The 17,625-nt window shown below is 45.7% G+C and overlaps 1 protein-coding gene across 1 annotated transcript in view; it reads left to right on the forward strand.

Moving 5' to 3' along the window:
* Positions 1-1,428: 1,428 nt before the first annotated feature.
* Positions 1,429-17,625, forward strand: part of BCAS1 (breast carcinoma amplified sequence 1) — a 32,383-nt gene continuing 16,186 nt past the window's right edge. The window contains exons 1-6 of the mRNA XM_031059113.1: positions 1,429-1,497; positions 1,588-1,669; positions 7,296-7,705; positions 12,616-12,762; positions 13,255-13,299; positions 16,014-16,154. Coding sequence (XP_030914973.1) covers positions 1,429-1,497; positions 1,588-1,669; positions 7,296-7,705; positions 12,616-12,762; positions 13,255-13,299; positions 16,014-16,154 — 894 coding nt within the window. The remainder of the gene's footprint in view (positions 1,498-1,587; positions 1,670-7,295; positions 7,706-12,615; positions 12,763-13,254; positions 13,300-16,013; positions 16,155-17,625) is intronic.

Here is a 17,625-nt window from a genome sequence, read left to right on the forward strand (position 1 = left end):
CTGCAGCTCCTCCTGGCTTTAGGGGCTTTCCTCTCGTTTTCAAGAATGTTCTTGTATCAGAATCATCTCTTTTCCCCTCTCAGCCCTCGAAATCCATCTTCTCCCACAAAAGCTGTCACATTTTCTCTCACAAAGTGAGGAGGTTCTTCCCACAGAGCCCTGGCACAGCTCCAGGGAGGGTGTGGATTTGCTCTCTGCAGACACCCCAAAGCCACCAGGCTGAGTTCCTGTGTCACGGCCCCAGGTGGCCCTGCCTGGGCAGGGGCTGGGTGATCTCCAAGGGCCCTTCCAGCCAAACTCTGCAGCAATTCCCTGATTATCTACTCCAAAACCACATCGTGAGAGCTCCTTTATTTGCCTTTATTTGCCTTCACATTGGATAACTCCAGCTTTAAGCCACGGTGTATCAAATGAGAGAAAAATGGATCAACAGAGGCCTGAGCGCTCTGGGAAAAACAAAAAACCATTCCATGGGAATGCCAGGGCTGGAGCTGCTGTTTGTCAGCTCGGGAGCCACACGGGGACAGTCAGCTGCAGGAGCTGGCACAGGGGCACAGCTGTGACATCAGCTGCCACTTTGAGTCACTTTGTGTTTGGAGCATCACTGCTGCTGCTCACATCTGTCTATAGGTGGCAGTGACCTGTCATTTTTCCTTAAAATAAGGCAGAAGTAGCACACATGGATGTTTTCTAAATCATACAGGGGTTTGGGGTGGAAGGGAACTTAAAGCTCATCCTGTCCCATCCCTTCCAGTGTCCCAGGCTGCTCCAGCCTGGCCTTGGGCACTGCCAGGGATCCAGGGGCAGCCACAGCTCCACACTCTCCATGAGCACAGCAGAGAACAGAATTTGGTGTTTTGGGATCACATTTGGGATTGTGTAGCAAGTTTTCCCATTTTTAGCCAAAACCCCCTCCTGTTCATCTCCATCTTCCCTTGAGAGAGTTCCTGTGAGTGAAAATGTTTTGAAATTCCACATGGCTGCTGTGTGTGTTTTATTTCAGTGAGAATTATAAACTGGACTTTAGGAAATGGCTGAGCTCCCCTGGAGCAAAATCTGCCAGAGCTCAGAGTCTGTGGCCCCTGCTCTGCATCAGCTCCAGACAACTCACCTGGAGTGAGGAAATCTGCATCAACAGGAAGCTGCAAGGGCTAAGAATCAGAAAACTTGTTTGAAATCTTTTTCCAAACAAAGAAAGTTTGTTGGCTCGGGCCATTTTTGGGGAGCAGCTGTGAGCCCTGAGCACGATGGGCTTGGGGCAGACTGGCTGGGGCAGGCTGAGGATGGGGCAGGTGCCCTGGGTGGGGTTTTGGGGATTTTAACACCTGTCCCCATTGCCTGTCTCCTAACTAGAATTGGCAGTGAATTCATATTAATGGCACAGAAAGGGTTATGTGGGGTTTGTCTCTCCTCCACCTGGCAGGAGCTATGGGGAATAACCTGAGCGTGCCCGAGGAAGCTGAGGATGCCAACAGCTGCACAGTGAAGAGTTACCAGGTGAGCAACCCCATCCCACCTCCCCTGGCTGCTGCCCGTGCAGTTTTCACCCCTTTGATGTCCTAAAAACTCTGTTCTTTGTTATTTCAGCCTCTCTCCGAGTCTCCCGATGGTATTGCAAATGGATCCGTGGTGTTTGTTCAGAGCCCTCCCCCGGCAGTGAATGGTGAAGGTACGGACTGGGAAAGGGGTTGGAAGTGCCCTGGGGGAGGCTGGGACTGGAGGAACAATAAATATTCATGAGAGGCTTTGAGTTAGGGGATGGACCCGTGTTCCAGCTCTGACTTGGAAATGTGGCTCTGCAGAAGCTGCAAAGTTTAAATACAGGAAAAAAAAAAATATTAAGGACTTCTTTCCAAAATTAAGAAATTATTTCCAATTCTTTCTGGGGATTTGGTTCTGCCCTGGCCCCAAAAAGTGGATTTACAGGGGAGGGTTCCTGAGCTTGAATTCTAGAGAATTTAGAACAAAGCTCAGTAATTCATTATTTCCCTGCACACTAATTAAATACTCTGTGCCTTTTATGGATAAACTGGGGGTGTAGAGCAGTTGTTCAGTGAGTAAATCCCATTGCAGCCCAGCTGGGTGGGTCAGAGGGGATGGCTGTGCAGGTGAGTGTGCCCAGGTGTGCAGCTGGACCCCGAGCCCCACTTCCACCTCAAAATCCCGCTGGGAACTACACGGCCTGAGCACTACACACTCATTTCCAAGTGGTTTTGAGAAGTTATCTCCACGTATCAAGGCAGGGGCTCTCATCCACAGGCACGTGGCTCTTCGTGCTTTTCCCACCTCATTAATTCCTCCTTCCACCCCTTGCTGGCTTTGGAGCCTTTCTGAGCAGCAGCTCCGCCCCATCCACAGCTCTGAGATCAGCCACGCTCGTGGGCGCTGCTGTTTCTTTTCTTTCCAGAATAAATAAAACCCAACAATTCCTCTTCAATCTTATCAGCAAAGAAAATACTTTATGCTTCTATGCTGAGAAAAATCCTTTATCATTTGTTGTTAACCCTCTCAATCTGTAACAGGCACTTGAAAAATCTAAATTTCGGTGAAAATAATGAAATGCTGGTGGGGGGATATGCAGATGGATCTGATAACAGCCCAGAATCTGCTCCATGGCCCAAATTTCCCAGTGCCATCCCACCATAAGTCGCTTGAAGCAGTTGCCTACCAGCAAAGCCTCTCTGTGTTTTTTTATTGGTTAAAACCAGCAGAGTTCTGAGGAGGAAATAAAAGCCAGATGATTTTCACTGCCTGAAGACCTAGAAAATACACGTACATTTTATTCCTCATACGTAAAATGAAGCATATGGGACTGCTTTGCTTAAATGAATTACCTAATTAATGTAACTGCTAAATCAGTTTAAGTAGCAAGTTGAAAAATTAGACGTTCCTGTGTTGATATTTCTTGTATTTTAACTTTTTTCTTGTTTGAAAAGCAGTTTAAAATCATTGAGATACCATTGAAATCTCCATGTTTGTGCAATGTAATCCAGGTTTTGGAGAAATACAAGTGATAGAAGTTATTACTAGGAAAACATAGTTGGTGGTATTTCTAAAATGAAATACTGCAATAAATAGAATTTTTGGGGCATAGAGTGAGGATTTTGGGGGCACACTAAGGAACTTTGTTGTACTTTTAGTCATAAAAGCACTTGGTGAGCAACAGGTGAAGGGGGAAGGCTGGAACTGGAGGGTTCTGTCTCTGATTTGCACTACACGGAGCAGAAATGCAGCAGGAGGACAAAACAGCAACAATTCCTGTGGGTTTGGCTGGTAATTCCATGCAGATTGGAACAACGACCTGCTCCTAAAAATGAATTACAAAGGAGTTAAAAAGATTACAAAGGAGAAAGGTTGAGTGGAGACACAGCTCCTTTGTCCCAGAGGATAAATCCCATTCAGCAGATCCTGCGAGCAGCCAGAACCCAGCAGAAATCCTGAAATGTGAAGTATTCCAGGGATGCTTTTAGAGAATGAGCATTGCTATTCTTGCTGCTGGCTCCTCTGCCCCTATTTCCATTAATTTCTGGAAATCTGCAGGCAAATAACAATGCAAGTTAAATTAGTGAAACAAGATGATTCTTGGAGCAAAAAAAAAAATTATTTGTATGGAATAGTGGAGTAAGATGGCAAAAGGATATTAGTGTGTTCTTTCTTTTTTTAAGGAAGGAGGAGCGTTTTATTTGTTTTATTTTGGATTTGTATTTGCTGCAGAAATTCATTCAGGGCAGTTGTACCCTGTGCTGCCCTGCCCTGCTGGAATTCCTGGTGCCAAATGTTGCCTCATAGCCCTTGATGGTTTCTTCATGGCCATTAAAATATTTTCTCCATGATTATCTGAACACCAGGGGAGGAAAAAAGTGCTGTGTGGCTCTAATTCCATGGCTAAGCAAAATATTTGTTTGTGGCTGGCTTGTAGTCAAAAGAGAGCAATGAGATGAACTTTAGGGTCCCTTCCAACCCAAACCATTCCATGATTCTGTGATATTGCATTAACCATTGAGCTTCTCTATTTTTTTACTAATTCAAGGAAAACTGTTGGTCTAATTTGCCAAATTCCAGGGAAAAGGATGTGTTTTTACAGAAGAGAGACTTTGTGTAGCCACAAAATTTCCTTTTTAACACACCCTGATGAAGAGAAGGGGAAAGGGAGACAAATCTTCTGGAGTGTGCCTGCCTTTTGTTAAAGAGTTGAAAGGCAAATGCTGGAGCAGGAGCAGTCTGAAATGCAGTCTGTAAATTGTGTATTGATTTTCATCTCAGAGCAGCTTTTAATCTCAGTGACTGCGAGCAGCTTTGATCTGCTCAAAGACCTGGCCTAGAATTTGGGTGGTTCTGCTTATCTTTGCAATTCTGCTGCTGGATTGAGGAATAAATCTGGAAAAAGATGGCATTTGTGTGTCTCTAAAAACAAAAATAACACATATTTTTCACCCAAATACTGGAATTTCAAGTCTTTTCTCCCTCAGCTTGCTGTGCCTGTTCAGTGCAGCCCAGCCCTGGGATCTGCCCTGCCTCTGGCTGAGCAGAATTTCCTTGGAGCAGCTGGAGCTCTCCTGACACAACACACACACAGCAGAGCCCATGGCAGTGACATTTTCCAGGGCTTCCATTCCTTCCATGATAATTTGAGATAAAAGGAGCCCCATAGGTTCCTGAGCTGCTACTTGTTTAGCTGGTTTTCTTAGTGCTGAGCTTCTATCCCTATTTTTGAGCCCAAGCCAGTTTTCCTGTGGTTCATTTGTTATCTGTTACATAAAGCAGAAGTTCAGCATCTCTTACAATTATTTTCCTATGGATATTGTTTCTCCTTTCTTCAGATGGGGAAGGGTTTTTGATTTTTGCTTCCTTCCCAAGTTTCCAACTATAATTAGAAGTTCTTTTTCAAACTTTACTACAGGAGGCTCAGGAAACTACAGCTGATCCTCAGTGGCCCCAGCTGAGTATCTCAGTAGGTGCTGGAGTAGCTGTAATTTGGACTTTTGCTGTGTTGTCAGGACATTGAAATTGAAACTGGTGCTCATGAAATATCACAGGAGGATATTGCTGCCCAAGGACTTCTGCCACGGAGCTGCTTCCTTACAGGAACAGCAGAAGAAGAATGCAGGGAAAAAAATAAATTCATGTATGCCCAGAAACTGGAAATCTCTGCCTGCCAGGAGCCCCCTGGGACAGTGGGAGGTGTCCCTGCCATGGGTGAGATGGTCCCCAAGGTCCCTCCCAAAGCATTCCATGATCCTGGGGTTCATGGAAAACCCCATTTCTGCTCACCAGGAGCAGCCTGGGCTGTGGGGAAGGGTCCCATGGGGACATCCAACCATGGGATTAAGGCTGTGGGAAAAGGAACCTCCAGGCTGGGCCCTGGGCTCTGCTCTGCTCCCGGGAGCTCCAGGGATGTGCTCAGGGTCCCTGAGTGCTGCCAGGCAGGACAGGGTCTGATGGGCACAGAGACATCAGCCCAGGACCTGCTGATGGTTTGTGGGATTGTCCAGAGTCCCTGGCACGGTGGGAAGCTTGGGGGAATTTTGCTGTGAAAAGCCAAAGGGTAGCTTTGAAAGCTAGGATCTAAAATTGTTCTGTTTTCCTAATCTCAAAGAATTTCACACTGAAGATCTGTGCTGTGTGGAAGATGTGTTTCAGTCAGGTTTTTTTGGTATCTGGGGTTTTCTTTCTCTTAAAGGAAAATGTGAAAGGCATAATATTGACTAGACTATTGCAATTATAATTTGAAATAATTTCAATTTTACATTGAAACTGACAATTTTCCTGTTCTAATTCAGCAAGTCGGTTCGAGCCTGTCAGTTTTCCACAGTTATAATTAAATACATCTAAATTCATCCTTGAAATGTGGTGATGACTGACAGGGAAATCAGATCCATATTCCAGCCCAAGCAGGGAAGAGAAGCTGCAGCTCAGGGGGAGCTGTAAGATTTACCTCTCAACAAGACCCTTTTTTATTGGGGTTTCACACACATCATCTGTGCTTCTGCCTCCCAGGCACAAAACAGATCCAAGCAAGATTATTTTTCTTTTGTCTCTTGTTTCTTTTGTCTTGTGTAAAGCAGGAGCTGCCTTTTCCTGCCTGTGAATCCCATACCAGGGATTTTCACCTCAACTGTGTTATCAAAGCTCCATTGTTTTATAAAATTATAAAATATACTCTTAAATCAAAAGGGGTTTTGCATCTAAGGTGTGATGGCCACATGGAATGGTTTGTGTGAGTTTTGCGGGAGGAAATGTGATTCTGAGCCACAGTTTGTGAGAGGAGAAATGTAAAATGTAAAGAGAAATGTAAGGCTAAGAAACCTGGCTGGGATGTGATTTATCAGTATTCAAATCAGGCTCAAAATAACCCACAGGCAAAGGAGAGGTGCAGGTAGGAGCTGCACTGAGGAGAGCAGGCAGCAGGGCGAGGAAAAATGAATGAAATCAGTTGTGACTGCACAGAACTCCCCGCTGGGAGTTTGGCCAGCCAGGAAATGGATCAGTGCTGGTGCTTCCCATTCCTTTTGTTTCTTTAGCTTTGACAGAGGAGCAGGGGATACATTGATATAGAACTGTCTTGGCTTTTACTGGTTTTGGGGTTTTTTGGCATATCACTGATTTTAATTTGCTGTCCTCTGGGCTGAGTAGTGCCAGACAGGGCTGGGATCTGACTTGGACCCTGCAAGGGGGTTGTGCAGGGGGTAAATTCACACTGATTTCAGTGAGGAGTGACAAAAATCAGATCTGGGGATGAGCAGAGGGTAAAATGTGCACTGATTTCAGTGAGGGGTGGCAGGGGAGCAGAAATCAGCTCTGGGGATAAACAGAGGGTAAAATTTGCACTGATTTCAGTAAGGAGTGACAAAAATCAGATCTGGGGATGAGCAGAGGGTAAAATTCACACTGATGTCAGTGAGGGGTGGCAGGGGAGCAAAAATCAGCTCTGGGGATGAGCAGAGGGTAAAATGTGCATTCAGTGCACTCAGTGTGTGATTTCAGTGAGTGGCAGAGGAGCAAAAATCAGTTCTGGGGATGAGCAGAGGGTAAAATGTGCACTGATTTCAGTGAGGAGTGGCAGAGGAGCAAAAATCAGCTCTGGGGGTGAACAGAGGGTAAAATTCACACTGATTTCAGCGAGGGGTGGCAGAAATCAGCCCTGGGGATGAGCAGCAGCGTGGGATCCCAAGTGTGCCTCAGACCCAGCTCACCCCAGCTCAGGTGCCCGTGCCCACGGTGCCCATGGCTGTGGTGCCCGCGGTGCCCATGCCCGTGGGTAATTGCCTCTCTCCTCTCTCCCTGTGTCACAGCAGACCCCAGGGCGGCTGCAGGCCGGGATAACGCGGCCGTTTCCTCAGCAGAGCCAGCAGAGCCGGGCCCCGGTGCCCAGGCGGGCGGGCAGAGCGGCGGGAGCGCTGCCAGCAGGGCCGGTGCCAACAAAGGCCCGGGCGAGGGCACGGAGGGGCCTGGGGCAGCCCCCCAGCAGGGAAGCCATAAAAACCCAGGGCAGGCCCCGCTGCAGGACGTGGAGCTCGCGGGGACACCTGAGGGACGCGATGTGGCCGCCCCGAAGGGCAGACAAGTGACGCTCCTGGACAGGATCTTCAGGCTGGAGAAAGGCACGGCGAGGACAGCAGGCGACCCTGAGCAGGGAAGGCAGGGCCTGGACGTCCCCAACGGGAGCATCGCGGCCGGCACGCCCCACGGGGAACCGCTGCGCAAGGCAAGTGCTTCGTGAAATAACCTTTAATTTTATTGTCACTGATTAAACCTCTTGGGAATGTTGGCAGGGTGGGATAACTCCATGTGGGGTGGGAACGAGTCAGTGTTGCCCTGAAAATCACCACAGGTAACACCCCAGGACAGGACAGAGGCATGGAAGATGAACCTGCGGCCAAGGAGTGAAGCTCTGTCTCATGACTAAATCCTGACCTCCACTTTAATTCAATTTATAATTCCCCAAAAGGTTTGGGCAACACGGCTCCAACTGCCAGAAGGAGCAGCTGCCAGCTGCAAATGAAAGCAAAAATACCTGAAACTAAACCAGTTTCTTGGAGTTCGACACTGGATGGGTTTCTAAAAGTTCTTTGGTGCGTTTTGTACCATTTTTAAAATAGCCCTACTTCTCTGGCTAGGATACCCTATTCAGCAAAATAAGGAATATTATGGAGCAATGATTTTTGTACTCCAGCTTATTGTGATGTTTTAGTCAAGGAAAAGTTGTTCATTAGAAATGATTTTACAGGATGAGAATGTGATATAAGAAACTGTGGATCTTAACGGAAAGAGCACTCTGGTCAAAGGAGCTGGAAGTTAATATGAGTTTAGATTTTGCACTTCCTGCCAGATCTGATGTCAGCAAAGGTATAATTTTCAGGTAATTAACTACAGCAAAAGCCCACCCTCTGAAAGGGAATAATGGTGTAACTCTGAGTTCTGCTGGAGAGGTGGAATACAGGAATTGGTGATCAAATTTAAACCCTGTCTAACGTCAGGAACAGGAGGGAAAAACCAATGTGTAAATACCACTTAATTAATTGCTTTTATTGGCCAATTCAGGCTTACAAATAAGATGGTGTTCACTGATGCACTACCCACTACCATCTTATTTGTAAGCCTGAACTTAACTCACAGGATACTCACTCCTTACACTGCCAGCATTGCAAGTTGCCACAAAATTATTTTATTTTTAATCTTTGTCTTCTCTGCCTTAGACTTTCTCAGATTTGGAGACCACATTTCTTGTATAAATTTACACATTGTAATATTTTCCTGAGGGTTCATTTTTAAGAAGGAACAGTCGCATTTTTCACCCCTGCCCCTCAGGAGTGCTCCCATCACTGGTGTTTCAGACAGCTCAGCGTGCACATTTAAAGAACCCATAAAGGCATTCAGCACCTGAGCAGGACAGGGTGGATAATTTGCAATGAATCCTCTGTTCAGGGCACACTGGCACTTCTGTGTTGAGTCTCTTAGAATGGAGCTTTTCAACACCCCAAATTCCTGCAGGTATTTTTGACTGTCACACACAACAAATCCTCGCCGTGGCTTGCAGGAATTGTCTCTTTTCCCGCCAAATGCCAAATTGTCATTTCCTACTTTGCTGTCACTGCAGTGACACTGCTGTCATTTACAGAGTGGGGAAGGTCACAGCTGGTGCTGCTGAAGGAATGCTGTGAAAGTCCAAGGAAACAACACTTTGGAGCAGTTTTAGCTAAAATTCAGAGTTAAACATTGCTGGGAGCAAACAGGTTGAAAGCTCAGGTGAGGCAGTGCATGATCAGGGACTGAAGGGAATCTAAACCATTCTCCCAGTTCAAGCAGGGAAGCGCTGCTCATCCAGATCAAGCTTTATCACATCAATAACACCTGGATTTCTCATTAATTCCTACTGATGGGCAGTTCTGCCCCAGTCCCCTTGTGCCCATCCCCATCCTGGAGGTGCCTGGTGGGAATAACCTGGAAATCCCAGGCACAGCTGAGCCCTGGGTGGTGCTGGGGCTGGCTGGGAGTGTCTGCAGGATCCCAGCAGCTTTCTGGAACACTCCTGAGGACAGGTCTGGTTATCAAAAACGCCTCTACACCTCCCAGGTGTGTGCTTAAAGCTGCAACATGGACATCTTTGAGGAATCACCAAATTGGGGCTCACTGGGTAAATAAATGACAGATCTGGATCACAGAGAGAGGAATGTTAAAGTTATTATTGAATTTTTGGGCTATAATTTTGTCTTTGGTTCTTTCAGACATGAAAAGGAATAAAAGGTGGGGGCAGAGAGGAGTTAAGCACCTTTTTGGGGGAAAATATATCAGCTAAACACTGCAATGTGTTGCCAAATTTAACTCGATCTCTAAAACAATGCTGTGGCTCTGCCTTGCAGTACAGTTGCCTTCTGTTCCCTCTGAAGTTCCAATTCTCCTGCTGGATGGGAGAATGACCAAGCCTAATTTAATTACTGTTACTGCAGAAACTACAAACTGTTACCAAATAATCATACTAAAAATCAAGATATCGCTGCCAACAGCTCCTCTTTTTTTCTCCCTCTCTCTCATTTTTTTTTTCTTTGTGGATTATGACTTGTAGTATCTGTAAATGCTAAAAGCAAAGTTTCCCTGCACTGAGTGCCAAGACAAAACAAACAGCGTTGCTGGTGAGTAAGAGAGAGGCTCCACAGTTGTAGCTTAAGAGCTGCACAAACATTCTGTGTTTGCTGAGCCACTCTTTATTTTTGTGGTCTACAAAACTACATTCAGAGCGCAGCATAATTAAAACAAGGGCAGAATTCATGAATTCATGAAGCATTTACTATGTAAGCCAAAGAAAAGATAAATTATATGCCTGAAATGTTTCACTGAGCCATGATTCATGCAAACAAAAGTGCTGGCAGGAATACATTCTTTTGATATGTTTGGGGTTTTTTTTCCTGATGACTGAACTGAAACTACAGTATATTTAAGGTGTTTATTACCCCCAAATTTAGCTTCTCAAAGACACGAATTGAACATTTACATAGCATCTGTTAACTCCTAATACTGATCTTCTGTTATTCCTGGGGTTTCTTTCATTATTTACCCGCAGGGCTTTGAGCAGGGAGCTGCCACAGAGGTTTTTGTGGTGATTTTGTGGCTCTGCAAACGTGATCCTGCAGGGCTGTGTGTTCTCTGTGCCTGATTTCTGTGCCGATGGCCCCAGCCTGGGCTCTTCCTGCAGGAACGTTCCCATGGGAGCACAGGATGGAGCACAGCCCCTCTCCAAGGCCAGGCTGGACTGATCCTCTGTGGCCAAGGGCAGCCTCGGCTTGGGCAGGGACATTTTTAGTGGGAAAAATTAGAATAAAAGTGTTCTAAAGGACCTTTCCCCGTGCTGGGTGATTACAATAACACAGTAATTGTATAATATGGATTTCTTTATGTCACCAGTGGAAGGAACAGACTTTAAATGCTTTAAAACTTCAGAGGGGTCAGGACAGCTGGGTGTGGGGTGGGCAGTGCCAGCAGAACACAGGGAGTTGAAATGGGCACATCAAATGGGGCACATCTGAGCTGTGAGTGGAGTTCAGGGACTTTGGGATGGCCCCAGTCCTCAGGATCTGCAGTGGCTTTCTCTTCAGTGTGGCTTTGTCAGGGAGATGTCCTGGATCAGCCAGAGGTGCTGGAAACAGCTGTGTGCATCTCTCTCCTGAAATGCATCCCAAGGGATGCATTGGGCTTGTCTGTAATTCCAAAAAGTTATTAAATCTGTTTCTTTTTCTTGATAGCATCCAGCTCTAAAGAGTGTGATGGCACCAAGCACTTGTGCTGTGAAGCTGGTTTTGTTTAGCAGCACATCAGCCTCCTCCTCCTCCTCCTCCTCCTCCTCCTCCTGCCTCAGTGGTCCCTTGAACCCCTGGAGCAGAGCCAGCATTTTCCATGGCTCCAGAGCTCTGTGTGTGCCACCCCGGGCTGGCGTGGCCACGCGTGTCCTGCATGGGACAGATTGTTCTGGGGCCACGCTGGGGCTGGCAGCTGCACAGAGTGCTGTGTGAGACCCTTCAGTGCCTGCTGGGCATTCCAGCCCTGCTCTGCTGCTCCTGGGCCAGCTTGCAAAACTGGGTGGGTGGGGAATGACACTGAAGTCCCTTCTGGCATTTCAATGTATGCTTTAACTCCCTGTGTTCTGCTGGCACTGCCCACCCCACGCCCAGCTGTCCTGATCCCTCTGAAATCTTAAACCATTTAAAGTCTATTCCTTCCATTGGTGACTCAAAGAAATCCATATTATACAATTATTGTGGTATTTTAATCACCCAGCACAGGGAAAGGTTCTTTAGAACGCTTTAATTCTAATTTTTCCCACTAAAATAGCACTGAGTATAATGGGCTGGTTAGGGCAAAATACCTTTGATGTCACTTAGGCATTCTTTGATGTCACTCTCTCCTGCCCAACACTTCTGTTGAGTTTTCCTGTGCAGGCTCAAGACAAAGGTGGCCAAAATGGAAGGTAAATTCAGTGTGAGAGGTGCCAAACTCTCCAAAACTGGTTCAAGAAGTGTTTTTTTTAGAAGCAGCCCTTTGTCCAAGTGTGTGAACAGAAAACAAGTACTTATATTACCTACTTTTGTGAGTGATTGAGCCCTGGAAAACATTTTGGGGCTCTGGGAAGTGTAATTCCATGAAGAGAAGAAGCAGCTTCATCTGGCTAAGAGGAATTATTTTGATTTGTTGCCTTTTTCCTTCTTTTAATGTGTGTCACGTTGGTGTTTGATAGATAAAAATGATCCCTGGCATGGCACAATAGAGAATCAGAAGCCATCTTTGTAAGGTGCGCTCAGACATGGAGCTGGCAGGGGCCAAAATCTCAGCATTTGCTCCCATTTTTCACAAGTTCAGCCTTGAAAAGCCAAAAGTGGAGTTTGGGGCTTGCCCTGTGCTTGTTGTGGCTGAGAACAGCGCTCCCCCAAGCAGCAGCAGTGCTGAATGTCTGAGCAGAGAGGGGAAGGAGAGGGATAAATGCTGGATTGTTCTGCCCGTGGGCTGGGCAGGAATGGTTGGAATTGCTGTTGTGACTCCCAGCAAGTCACAAAAGCCACTTTTGCATTCCACTGGGAATCAGGCAAGCTGGCACTGAGCAATCTGTGCCCCCTTTTATTTTTTTAGGAGATAGATGAGTGCAGCCAAAAGCAGCTTGGGCAGGACTCTGCAGGTGAACAAGACCTGGCTGCACCTGGCAGGGCACAGGCAGAGCAGCACAGTCCCCAGGCAGCTGCAGGACAGGGCTCAGTCATGAGCTTCCTCAAAACACTGGTAAGTTCTGCCTTTCCTTTCCATCTCTTTGGGCTTCAATCGCTTCCAAAAATCCTCTGTGGGATTGGAAAATTTGTAGAAATCATGTAAAAATGTATAAATAAATGTAAAATGTTCTCTGTCCTGAGGGGATGAGGAGGGGGACAGTGAAATGATCAAGTGAGTGCCACCTGCTCTGCAAACTTCCACTTCTACAGATTGTACAGATCTTGGACTGACTCAAAGACTTTCTGCTTGATATTCCTTTTGTGCCACCTCTAAAAGTTCATTTTTATTAATTGATTAGAAGCTTGAATAGTAAATATTCAATCCAGGCATTTTTCATCATAGCCATTATGTGTTCTCAAGGAATATTTGCATTATCAATTTTCCCACTTGAGGCAAGCAATATTTGTATTTTCCCTTTGTGCAAATAAAACCTGCTGATTTTAAACTTATCTTTTTGACCCTTTGAAAGGCTGGGTTGAGTGTTTTTTCTCAAATTCTTTTAAGGTGTCCCCAAGCAAAGCTGAAGCCAAAAGTGATTCTGAAGACAAGGTAGGCAGTTCCTTGTTCACTAGTCATTTGGTGTTTCTCACACAGGGGTTTCCTCTTCATTTTGCTGGGGTTTTTTTTCCAACTGATGTCCTCATTTGAAGTAATTTAAAATATTTTTCCCCTGGATAAATTGAAAAGGAAGAGACTAAACAGTTTAATTCTTAATATCATCTGTTACAATCAAAATCTGTTGTGTTTTCTGCAAGCTTGGTGATGATTGGCGATGCTTTTGATTTTTCTCTGACTTGTCTTTGATCTAAAATTTCCATGAAAATTTTGAGTCCACAAAAAAAAATCTGTTTGCTCATAGAACAGTTTTCCTTGTGCTGTGAAAATCTTTATTAAGAAACAAGGAATAAAACCCTAAAAATTGCAGTGTTTTTTCCATGCAGCTATTAGCCAAAATCACAACATTTTTGGGTTTTCTCCTATTTTTTTATTCTTTTGTCCTATTCAGTCTTTGCAGCAAGCTTGGTGAGTACATGGGAGATTTAATTGTAAATAACCCTGAAAATTATTCTCAATAGTTCAGAATAACTCTGAAAATCATCAAATAGGGTGAAGCTTTTCCAAGCAATGCAGAAAATGCAGTTATTAAAGTGCCCTGGCTCAGGGAGACTTGCAGCTCTTCCCAGAGGTGGTGAACAATCCGGTTTGGATGGAAACAATCCGGTTTGGATGGAAACAATCCGGTTTGGATGGAAACACCCCCATTTCCTTCCCTGACTGTGTCACCTGTGCCAGGTGACTGCTGGTGCTGCTGTCATTTGGACAGGAATCTTCTGGGTGGGTTTGGTTTGCTGGCACACCTGGCAGCGCAAACAAACCTGGGTGACTTGCAGGATGTGCAAACTCCTTACAGGAGATTAAGTGGGAGTTCTCTTTTATTGGGAATTCCTTTATCTGATATGGCATTTGTACTTAAATAAAGGGGAAATATGTTGAGGAGGTTACTTTATCAGCTCCCAGGTAGAAAAGCTGCAGATTTTTTGGCTGATAGGAAATAATGTTGGGGGGTTTTTTTCCCCCAAAAAACAACTGAAGTGCGTTAAAGTTAAAGCTTTGTTAAGTGAAGTTTCACCAAGTGCCATGGGGCTGTTGGGTGGCTGCTGTGCCTTCAAATGACAGAATCATGGAATATCCTGGACCTGGAAGGGATCCAAAGGTTCATCCAGCCCTGGCCCTGCACAGATCCCCAACAATCCCACCCAGAGCCTTGTCCAAGTGCTCCTGGAGCTCTGGAAGCTTTGGAGCAGGGAACGATCTCTGGGGAGCCTGGGCAGTGCCTCAGCACCCTCTGGGGGGGAAGAACTTTCTGTTTCTGTAGGGTCAGGCTCTTATCAGTGCTGGCTGCAGCTCTAATCAGCTGCTGGGCCATGAGTGCTGCCAGCAGCCAGGCACACCCTCGGTGCTGGCTGTCCCTCTGATGCCTTGTGCAGGCTGAGCTAGAGCAGAGACTGGACAGAGCTACAGAATAAAGCAGGGATTTATTCAAAGGATCTCCTCCATGGACCCACCTTGGGCAGCACAAGAGCCCAGCCAGGGCTGCACCCAAGATGAACCAAAATGGCCCCAAAATGCACGGCCGGGCACGGGGTCTGTCCCTGGGATCAGTTCTGCTCCATTTGCACCTTGCAGTTCATTGTCCCATTCCAGCTTTAGCCCATGCAGTCCCACCCTGCTTGTTTTTCTCTCTGCAGCCCACGGTGTTTGTTCTCCTGGGCTGAGATTTGGATCATTTGTCCTTGGTGCCCAGCTGGAGCAGGAATTGTTTTGTCTCCCTGCTCTGTGCACAGAGCTCACCATCCCCTGATGTGAGCCCAGACCCACACACTAAAGCAGCACAGAATGTGAAAAATAGAAAAACTAAACCTGGGGCATCACCTTGGTGGCCATCCCTCAGTTCCTGTCCCTCGGTGGCTGTTCCCTTCCTCTGTGCCCACACCGGTTCAGAGCCCGGTCACACCAGCTCGGGCAGTTCCTACAAACCAAGAGGTTGTTTGGACAAGGTCTGCCCCAATCACTGACCTCACCCTCCTGTGACAGGCCCTGAGCTGATCCTGTGACACTCTCTGTTCAGGAATTATAAGAATTTTGCAGGAAAAAGGGTCATTTTTGCTGTGAGAATTAGTAAGGAATAATCCTTCATCCTCCTCCAGGCCAGGTAACCAAAGGCATCTTCCTGCTTTAAAGCCTGAGACCTCGAACAATTAATTAATTAATTTCAAGGACATTAATGCAAGCTTGAAATATTTTAGGCAGTGTATATAATGAATATTCACACTGCCCTTTTCCTAAATAATGCATTATATAAAACATTTTAAAGTCCCTATTGTGCTGCAATAAAAAGACTGAATGTTCCTCCAAAGATTTATATATTTGCCTGTTTTAAAATTGTAAATCCTAAATTGCTTGTTCATGACCTGGAAAAGCAGATATTTCTGGGATTTAGGTTTCAGTTTAGTGCAGATTTTAGAAGAAAAGTTGTGGTTTAATTTGGAATCAGGTGGATTGCCTTGGCTTGTATTTTGCTGCTCATGTGAAAGAAACTCTGAGAAGAGCTGAGAAGTCACCCAGGGAAAAAACCCCACCATTTATCCAGAGCTAAGAGGGAATATTTTCCTTTAATCCCACGTGTGTGATGATGGAATAATGTCTTTGATAAAGCAAATATCTGCAGTAAACACTCACCTGCACCTGCTGTTGTGCACAAGGGCTCCAAGGCGGAGAAGGGCCCTGGGGGACAGCCTGGCCCGAAGGCAGCAGCAGAATCCCCCTCCAAAGGAGCCAAGAAAAAGAAGGCAGAGAGCCCCAAGCTGGGCCACGGCACCTTTAGCAAACTCTTTAGGCACAAGGTTGGTATGGAGCTCCAGGAGCAGCAGAACCCTGAGAAATCACAGCTGGCTCCTGGCACACAGAGAGACGAGTTCTTTCCCAACATCTGGCCAGATGTGCAGAGCTCTGGAGGTCCCTGGGGGAGCATTTCTGTGCTTGGGGGGGTGGGAACCATCCTGAGCTGCACCTTCCTCTCGTTGGGCCCTCTGTGAGCTCGGGGTTCTGGAGCAATTCCTGGAGCAATAATTCCTGCCAGTTACTAACACAGACTAAACCCCCTGGCCACTAAAAACCAAAATCAGAGGTGCTGACAAACAATGACTTGTGTAGAGGTGACCAAAGCCTGAAACCAGAGAGGTTTGGGTGCTCAGCCCAGCCGCAGATCAGGTTTTATGTCATTAATCTGCACCAGAACTTGGCTGAAATTGGCATTTTGGGGCATCTGATACAGCACAGAGGAGGCTGGAACATGGGATTTCCTGCAGAAATAGGGATTTCTCCTTACAAGCAAGAAAATTAATTTATTTTAGTTCTGATTTAGTTTGGAGAAGAAAAAAAAATCTGGGTTTGATAAGTAATTTAAAGGGCTTAAAATGCACAGTCAAGCAAATGGCTGATTCAGAGGACATAAGCTTTTATGTTAAAAACCAAGAATTGCCAAAAACTTTTGGTCTCAAGCTCTATATTCAAAGATTGCTGTGCTCTCTGAAGATAATCATGGCAGGAAAGCAGAGAATTGCAGCTTTTTAGCCCAGAGAATGCAGAAGCAGGGACCCTTCCAGTGGGGGAGGAACCTAATTAATATTTAATTCTCCCTCCAGACACCCACATGGAATTTCTGGTGAGTAGGGGGCTTTATAACCAAGGGCATAGGCTTTAATCTTTAATACAATCTTTAATATATTTTAAAACCAAAAATGTTCTTTCCACTATCTCATTTTTGAGGGGAAAAAAAGTCATCTGCATATTACTGAAGGAATAATAGTATTCCAAATTAATTCAAGTGTGCAGTTCTTCCCAAAACCTTAAATTTGGTATCTCAGCTTCATTTCTTAATAAAATTAAAATATTAATTACTTGTTCATAATGAATTAAGGTTTCCTGGTAGAAACCGAACCTGACTGGCATTTTTTAAGATTCCATTCCAGTAATTAATCTTGCAATAAATTGTAGTGAGAAAATTGCCTGGAATATTTAGTGGAAGTTGAAAGAGTTTGTGAGTTAACAGAAACATTGCTTTTCAGGCTCCTGTGTTACAAAATCCTAACTCTAAAGCAGCTTGTGATGCTCTTCCCATCCATGCATGTTTGCCCTTCATTCCATGCTAATTTTGCATTTAACTGTGCTGATTTATGGAAGTTTCCCTTGGAAGAGAAGGGTGAATCCCTCACTTGCAGCACTAATGCTGAAGCCAGCCCGTGGCATCCTCACCCTTGTTCTCACCTCCTGTTCTGGATGTTGTTTGTCAGAGCTGACCACAGAAAAAGTTCT

The sequence above is a fragment of the Geospiza fortis genome, unplaced genomic scaffold (assembly GCF_000277835.1).
Source record: "Geospiza fortis unplaced genomic scaffold, GeoFor_1.0 scaffold361, whole genome shotgun sequence".
Classification (NCBI taxonomy): domain Eukaryota; kingdom Metazoa; phylum Chordata; class Aves; order Passeriformes; family Thraupidae; genus Geospiza; species Geospiza fortis.